Raw genomic sequence first — 9,149 nt, forward strand, 5'->3', positions numbered from 1 at the left:
CTCCCTCAACCTGCTGCTTTCACAGGTAAGTATACCTGTACTCCCTCATCTAAGCATCTCCTGTAGTGGGTTATGTGTGTTTCAGCTCACTCACCAGTATCTTTGCCATGATGCCATCATCATTAGACTCCATGGTAACAACAGCCTTGTCAGTCTCAATCTCACAAAGGGCATCGCCGGCTGCCACCGCCTCACCTGCAAAAGAGCAGAAACACAAGAATGGAATTCACTTTCAAGTCATATTATACAACAAAATGATATATGTGGCTTAAAAAAACTGCTAAAAGTAAATTATTTAAGAGGAAACTTTACTAATTACAGAGTATTCTTCGCTTAATAGGCATCCTATTCCATTGCATGTTAAATAATGACATGTATCTGTTAGATTATGATGGATTCAGTCGGATTAGGGCTGGGCGATATATCCCAATATTTTAATGCTATATCTCGATACACAATATATATCTTGATATTTTTACATTTCCTCAAAAGCTATTCAACAATGGTGGGACTGGGAGACAAGTTTAGTTGTTTGTTTTTTTCTCAGAAAATATTAACACAATGAGATTTTTTATAAATAATAATCGATTTAACGTCCAAGTAGGTTAAGGCAAACATTAAAACAAACAGAAACAAATGCAGCCTTTCAAATCAGGGGAAAAACAGCATTTCCCATCAACTCTAACTGTTTCATTCACGGTGGATGTCCATTATGATGTAGGGCTGCAACTAACGATTATTTTCACTGTCGACTAATGTGTCGATTATTTCTTCGATTAGTCGACTAATCGTTTTATCGAAAAATGTGTTAAAATGTGTTAAAACGTCGGCCTGTCTCTCCCAAACCCCAAAATTATGTCATCTAATGTCTTGTTTTGTACTCACGCCAAAGGGTTTTAGTTCACCGTCATGGGAGAGTGTGTAAAGCTGCCAATATCTGAACATAAGAAGCTGCAAGAAGAGTATTTTGGGATACTTTTATAGTATCTTTCTATGAAAAATGACTCAAACCGATCAGTCGACTACTAAAACAGTCACTGTTTTTTTAATAGTCGATTAGTCATCGATTAGTCGACTAATCGTTGCAGCCCTATTATGATGTTTTATTTAGTGTATTGTAGTGTTAACATATATTTTGTATTGCCACCATGTAACTGTGTAAACCCCAAGAACAATAGCTGCAATGCAAAAGCTAATGAGGATCTTAATAAACAAACAAACATCCAAAAATTATATAAAATACATTTATTACAGCTTAACAATACAACATTTATCTAAAATCTTAAGCACCTAATTTCCAAACAAGCTGTTCATTAAACAGGGGTTGCTGACCTTAGTGAAAATGCAAATGACTCATCTTAGCTAGAACTGGAACTGCATGAATCATGATCACCAGCAGAATGTTCAAAACAACTGCTCTTTCACTGGGGGCTTCGCACACGCTGAGAACAAATTAGTTGCCGTAAAAACGAAAGCATTCCGCGCAAGGGACAAAAAAAAGGTTGTGCAAGAGAAATATCTGCTCGGGCTTTGCCCTATATATCAAACAGAGAGCCTAATCAATGTTTCATGGGAAAGAATGTGAGATACGGGAACGCGGCGTGTCGAAAAGAAGGCGAGATCTTTGTCTTTCCTTGGAATCCCAGTAGATTCCCACTGGTCCACCCCATGAGAGAGCTGGAATATATTAGTATCTGCTTAGCAGTGAGAGAGGATGGCAAATAAGGAGCCGCTGGTTCGGTTCTGCCATGCTCTGATATCCATTTTGTGCCACATCTGTTTTGTACAACAACTCTAATGGGGCTTTCAGTGACAAATGGACCTTAACGTCCCCTTGGTTGAAGAAGAACTACTGATGTCAGTCATACAGTAAATGCTTGTTAGAAATCAATAGTTTAATGTTGAAGATAAAGAATGTTTTGGTTACATTGCAGTCCACAGCTATTTGTAGCCTTTAGCACTCGCAGTCAATCTATTTCATACAGGAAGTCAAGGCACGGGATGACTGAATCATCTTCAGAGGAGGAGGTAAGGTATATGGGATAAAGGTCAAGGGGTCATGGATGTGACATCTGGGCGCATTTCTATCTTCTGGCTGAAAAAGCTGTAAGAGGGTGCATCACCTGGGCATGTAGCGAAGAATAGTAAAATCAAGGGCAGCGCTATGACAAAGGCAAAATGCTATCTTGTAAAACCTCAATTTACAGAAGGAGTTTGAAGGATATGTTTAAGGAAGAGAGATGCGTGGGAAAGGAAAAGGAGGAACAGCTTGGGTCAAGGCAATTGTAGGATGTGGATGAGGATGGGTGAGGGGCAGGTTGAAAGAGCAGAGGGAGTATTGACGTCGGAAGCCCCTGAGAGCGAGCAGTAGTGGAGTCAAAATTGGATTTGTATGAGGCTTTAACACCGCGTGACCCAAGGGGTTAGGTGTGATGTGCAACATTAAAGATTAAACAGGTGACCTCAAGCCTTTTCCCCTCTGCTCTCTAACAAAAAGGCAATGGGCATAATAGCAAAAAAGATATTATATGCAGGCCAGGGCTACGTTATTATACATCACTTGCACATATATCTACAATAAGATGTTGAATTGATATTTGTGGGAAAACATCTTTAAGCATTCCCACAAGATGGTTTTATTTAGGTTAAACAGGTGTTCTACACTATAAAAATAACACAACTCTTCAGCTGAGGTTCTGTCGTAGACTGATTAATCCCATTACCATCATATTAAATCATTTTTGAAAGCCCTCTTAAACCCTATGATGAATTTAAGGGTAGAAAAGTCGCATCCCAGCTGTGTTTCTCTTGTCACTGAGAATTCATCTTTCCCTCTTTCCCTTTCGAACTTACACACACATGTAAATAGCTCACCCCGAGTCACAGACGCACATGGCAACACAGCAGAGCGGCCAATCAGAATTCAGCATGCTGCCTCCTGATAAATGAGAGAGTGTGGCTGAGGCGCCTGGCTGAGCAGAGTTGCTAAGCAGTGATGAATAGTGACTGCCGTGTTTCCTTGAGCAAATTGACCACCAAAGGCCCTCAGGTGCTTCTAGCGCTCAGTCCTCTACCTTACATAGCAATCTGATGTCATCCGGTAAATGATTGGTGCTGCCGCTGGTCCATCGTTGTGGGGGGAAAGAAATGCTGAGCTTTTTGATTTGATGAGCAGAGGGTGTTACTGGGAAAATTACAGACATTTGGACTGACTGTTCAGCAGGTTAGTTAGGAGAAGTGAAGCAGGAAAAGTGTGGCAGTGAGAGCTGGCAAATGTGTTTCTTTTACCTTCCTTCTTCAGCCATTTGACTATGTTTCCCTCCTCCATGGTGGGGGACAGAGCTGGCATCTGCACTTTGAGTGGGCTGACACCTACAGGATGGAAAAAGAACATAACATTTACATCAGACATACTCAAGCTGAGGCCACAGCAGAAATATTTCCATAAAAATCACATTCAGAACCTTCCTATAGCCAGGTCTGTCAGCATCAACTGGGCTATGAGCGTGTCAAATAAATCAAGCAACACGCCCAGAAGGCCTCGGAGGCTCCAACATGGTCAACTCAAGCAGCCGGGCGGGAACAGGAAGAGACAGTGCCACTATGACAGAAGAAAGCTGCAGGTCACTTGTGTAATTATGATCCTCGCTGACACAGCACCAGAGGCTGCAGAGGCGCTTGTACTCTTGCGGGCCTTTGAGCGACCATCAAAACCTCCTACTGTCACCAGCTGCAGTCACTCAGAGAGTCAGGGGTCAACTGGCTCACAGCACTGTGGTGGACACTGAGTTTCTGGGCTGCTATAGGCATCATTGCTATGCTACAACTAGCCTGCAGTGCTACAGATAAGAACAATCAAGTGTATTGCTTAGACAGAAGGAACACCCCTGTGTTTAGTGTACTCTATATGCTCTATATGAACTGCTCACATAATGCAGACATTTATGTGTTCATAGTGTTGTCACAATACTGGAATTTCTAACTTTCATATATTACCTTGAAAAATGTCGATATTCAATATCATTTTTGATACCACAGGGAGATATTTAAATTTAGGGCACACGGTTTGAGATAAACATAGCAAAGCTAACATGACAAGAACTTTTATTTTCTTGGTTTGTAGCACAGAAGAGCAGAATAACTATACTAAAAATTAACATTAAGGAAGAGCAAGAAACCGCAGCTGGTATCGGTGTATCAATACTGCAGAAAATGGCAACTGAAATTGTTTCAAAAATTCATAAGCGATATGTGTCGACACCAATTTATAGAAAAAAAAGTGATATCGATCAATAAGAGGCAGAAAAAGTAAATAGAGAAGGCAGAGGAAATGGAAGATGTGAAAGGGTTTTGTCAATATCAGCTTTTTTTTATTGGATGTGACTCAAACAGTTCAAACAGATCCTACAAGACCATGTCCTTGACATATGATGCTGCTTATATAGGCATGGGTTTCTTAGATATTCACCATAAGAACTAAATAAAATTACTGGAATAAACATAAGATCAAAAAGTTAAGCTATCTTTATGGGTCTTCCAATTATACTTTTATAATCAATCCAATACAAAATCCTGAAAAGTGTCCTCCATGACTGGATCATAACACTTTTTATCCAAACTATTTCAAAATTTAATAAAGTAAAACGTACTTAAAGTAAAGTATATCAAAGAGACAGTTATAAAAAGTCTTTTTTAGAGGCCATGTAGGATTTGCTGCCTCTGCCTCATGGCAATAAAACATCAGTCAATTAAAATTAAAATCCTGTGTGGTCTCTTTTCATGTTGTGTGTTGCTGCCATCTGCTGGATATTTGAGGATGTTACAAAACTTGCCTGCATGTGGAAGGAAGGCCAATACACTGCTCAAAAAAGTTAGGGAACACTTAGTCTCTATATACAGACTCTACATTCAGTGAATGTAGAGTCTGTAGGCAAACCTCGGAGATCTTGCCTTCGGAAGAAGAGTGGAAGAGTCCTGGTTTCCGGTTGTAGGCTGTTTGTAGTCCGCGTGATATTGACCAATCAGCTGCAGTTGTTGCCAGGTTAAATGGTCTGTGCGGTGAACTAATGAGGCTGAACATAATTGGCGTCACTGCAAACTCTGAATCCATTGCAATGGTTCAGCATATTTACTTATATATAAACGGAAGTCAGAAACGGAAATTCGCCTCCTCCACCCAAATCAAACAGGAATGCCAAAAAATCGGGGGTCTGCCCCCAGAGGCTGTATCGCCGTCTGCCGGAAGTCAGACACCGAATACAGCCGATGGGTTCCAAGAATGGGGCACACTTGGATCACACATCAGATCTTGGTAACAGTGGCGGCTGCTGGTCTTTCAAGGAGGGGAAGCTCATTTTCGGCCTACATCATAAAATGTGTCTGTTTATTTATACGTAAATTCTACCCTCTGGGGCTGCTGCGCGAGGCTAGTGTGACCGCCTGTGAGTGCTTTGGGACGGTGGAGGTGCTCACAGCAGCACCCGCTGCTCGTTGGGGACAGTAACTGCAGGGCGACAGAAAATAGAGTCTCCAAACACGAGTACAGTCTCCAATAACACCAGAAAAAGATGCTAGATTTGTCGCTAGTCGTTTTTAACAAAGAAAAAGTCACTAAGAGGATTGGAAAAGTCTCCAGATCAACTCGGAACAACGGAATGAAACTTGGAAAATGCTCCGGTGGTGGTTTATATTTCAAGATCGCTGATTCGCTCATTTCGCTGTCAATCAAAAAGGGATTCAGCCTCAGACAGATCATCCAATCATCATGCAGAAGCCCAGCGTCCAGGCCAGCCGAGGCCAGCCCACTGCCCCATAGACCCCCAGAGACACTGAGTGTCCGATGGGTGGGACAAAACCGAGCATTTATCCAATGACTGTCTAGTTTCGCTGCAGTGGAACAACCCACTCTATGCTTCCCCATTGAAGTCTTTGGACGCTGAGCTTCCACTGTTTAATGCACTGTGATGTTACTGGAATGAATGAGAAGAAAGTCGCATCAGTGACCTGTGATAAGTAGCTGATTCTGAACAAAAGTTGAACGCGTTCTAGCGCATATTTAGTCAATGAAATTTAAACACAACAGTACATAAGTGACCACTTATTTTTTGACATTTTAGGGGAAGCTGAGCTTCCCTTGCAGTCTTAGAGCAATCGCCACTGCTTGATAAACATATTATTTAAGTTGAAGTTTACTGATGTACATTGTTAAATCTGTTGAGAACAAAATGACGTAACAACGGTCAATGGAAACCAAAATCATCAACCCACTGAGGGCTGGATTCAAAATCACACTGAAAATCAAAATAAAAAATTGAAATCACAGACTGATCCAACTCGCGTGAATTTGATCACAGCAATAATATAATAATATTGTGACTCAGTAGTGTGTATGGCCCCCGCGTGCCTGTATGCATTCCCGACAACGTCTGGGCATGCTCCTGATGAGTCGGCAGATAGTGCCCTGGGGAATCTCCTCCCAGACCTGGATCAGGGCATCAGTGAGCTCCTGGACAGTCTGTGGCAGTACTTGCCGGTGTCAGATGCACCGATACATGATATCTCATAGGTCCTCAGTTGGATTAAGGTCAGGGGTACGAGAGGGCCAGTTGATAGCATCAATACCTTCATCATCCAGGAACTGCCTACACACTCTGGCCACATGAGGCCGGGCATTGTCCTGCACCAGGAGGAACCCAGGGCCCACTGCACCAGTGTAAGAGCTGAGTCGCTCTAAGGATTTCATCCTGGTACCTAACAGCAGTCAGGGTACAGTTCGCTATGACATGGAGGTCTGTGCGACCCTCCAAGGATATGTCTCCCCAGACCATCAATGATCCACCGCCAAACCGGTCATGCTGGATGATGTTACAGGCGGCATAATGTTCACCACAACTTCTCCAGACTCTGACACATCTGTCACATGTGCTCAGTGTGAACCTGCTCTCATCTGTGAACAGAGCAGAGCACCAATGGCTGACCTGCCATTTCTGGTGTTCTCTGGCGAATGCCAGTCGACCTTCAAGATGCTGGGCTGTGAGCACAGGCCCCACTAGAGGACGTTGGACCCTCATGCCACCCTCATGGAGTCTGTTTCTGACAGTTTGGTCAGAAACATGCACACCAGTAGCCTGCTGGAGGTCATTCTGTTGGGCTCTGGCAGTGCTCCTCCTGTTCCTCCTCACACAAAGGAGAAGATACCGGTCCTGCTGCTGGGTTGATGTGCTTGTACGGCCCTGTCCGGCTCTCCTCGTGCAACGGCCGATCTCCTGGTATCTCCTCCATGCTCCTGAGACTGTGCTGGGAGACACAGCAAACCTTCTTGTGACCGCACGTATAGATGTTCCATCCTGGAGGAGCTGGACTACCTGTGCAACCTGATTGGGCTGCAGGTATCGCCTCATGCTATCACTAGTAATAAGGACACCAGCAGAACATAAAACAACAGAAGAGTCGAATCAGGAAGGATAAGGAGAGAGCAACTGTCTGTAGACACCACATGAAAACCATTCCCTGTTTTGGGGGTCTTTCTTTTGCCTCTCCATTGCACCTGTTGTCACTTTCACTTTCAAGTGTTCCCTTAATTTTTTGACCAGAGTATATTCCACTAGTATCAACAGTTTTGTTATATCACTTTTTACTTTCAGGATCTGAAACTTAAAAAAGCCATTATCTGCCTGTTTATTTGTATGTATAACCTTTTGTCCCAGAGCTGCATTGCTTTCATAAGTAATTGACCGTTTTCTTGGCACACACTCTGTCATACCAAAAGAGGCACAAGTGCAGTTAATAACATCAATGATGCTGCATTCCATTGATGCCAGTTACGGGAACTAGGTGACTGTGCATGTTTGCTTGCTGGCACAGTTTGGAATGGTGCCATCATTAATGTGATTACTTACACCAGTACTTTGCCTGCTTTACATGTTAAACTGCCTGCGATGAAAAAAGGTCTATCGGCAACTGAAATCACAAGCAGCACATCATCAATCCGGTGTTCATAAATAAAAGCCACGCTGAAAGAAAACCTATTAAAGATTCACACAGCTACTCTTGGTTCTCAACATCCCCCTCACATCATCCTTTAGTTCCTTCCAACGACCAATTATTTCTGCCCTGGACTCTTTCCCTGTGCCTATTACTGGTGGTGAATAATGGCTACCTGTCAAGCAGTGAGTTGACTGGTCCACTCCCTAAAACTGAAGTAATAAACTGCTAAATGGTGTTAAATAGCTGCTAAGTAGCTATTTCAACATTATTTCTGGATCTATGAGCCAGTCGCTATGCTGATTATTTTGTGGAACTGTCTATTACTTCCCAACCCTCATTTACCTTCAGTACATCATGCACACACTTTATTTAATACAGCTGTGACATGCAGCCCAGTGTAAGCTAACAAGGCCACAGACAGCAGCAGGTGGGATTACTAAATACGACAAATACTAACTATTCCTGTTAGTGGTATAAGTAACACCTGTGATTTCCTACTATGACAAGTCTGCTGTGAAAAAGGTTTCAGTTTTGGACATGCATGTATCTTATTGGTCATATATTTTTTCCATAAACTGTATTTGATTTAACCATAAAGGACCTGGGCCCACTCTTATGTGAGAAACCACAGGCTTGGATGGATTATTCAACAGGCCTAATGGGCACAGGCCCAGGGGCTTTAAGTGTCAGGGGCCCAATTGGCCTTCACTTGCAAAATGTTGCTGAAATTAACAGGTACTGATCAAGATGAGACTCAAACTGACTACAAAAAAGGGACAAAACAACCACAGTGACACTAAACCACAAAAGAGGCAACACCATCACAAAGTCTGTCTATCTTGTAGGGCTGGGCGATAAATCGATTTTATCGATTAATTCGAATTTGCAGTTTAGGCCGATTTGTTTTAATGAAAATCGAGTTTCTATTTAAAATCCGCCACCGCCGCTCCACGCTGGGCTCCCGTAGTTCAGAGTGGGCTCACCCATCCCCCCCGCGCGCTTGATACACAAACAACATGGCAGCGAGCGGAGAAGAGCTCCTTCTCAAGAAAGGGAACGAGTTCTTCAGCGCTTTTGTGTGCTCACCTGTGTCTGTGCTCACCTGTGTCTGTGTGTGTCTGTGTGTGTGTGTGTGTGTGTGTGTGTGTGTGTGTGTGTGTGTG

The 9,149-nt window shown here is 42.9% G+C and overlaps 1 protein-coding gene across 1 annotated transcript in view; it reads right to left on the reverse strand.

Moving 5' to 3' along the window:
* Window positions 1–9,149, reverse strand: part of pdhx (pyruvate dehydrogenase complex component X) — a 42,401-nt gene that overhangs the window by 30,376 nt on the left and 2,876 nt on the right. Inside the window, exons 2-3 of the mRNA XM_050073748.1 lie at window positions 3,289–3,372; window positions 95–195 (exon numbers count right to left, since the gene is read on the reverse strand). Coding sequence (XP_049929705.1) covers window positions 95–195; window positions 3,289–3,372 — 185 coding nt within the window. The remainder of the gene's footprint in view (window positions 1–94; window positions 196–3,288; window positions 3,373–9,149) is intronic.

Source organism: Epinephelus moara, chromosome 20 (genome assembly GCF_006386435.1).
Source record: "Epinephelus moara isolate mb chromosome 20, YSFRI_EMoa_1.0, whole genome shotgun sequence".
Lineage (NCBI taxonomy): Eukaryota > Metazoa > Chordata > Actinopteri > Perciformes > Serranidae > Epinephelus > Epinephelus moara.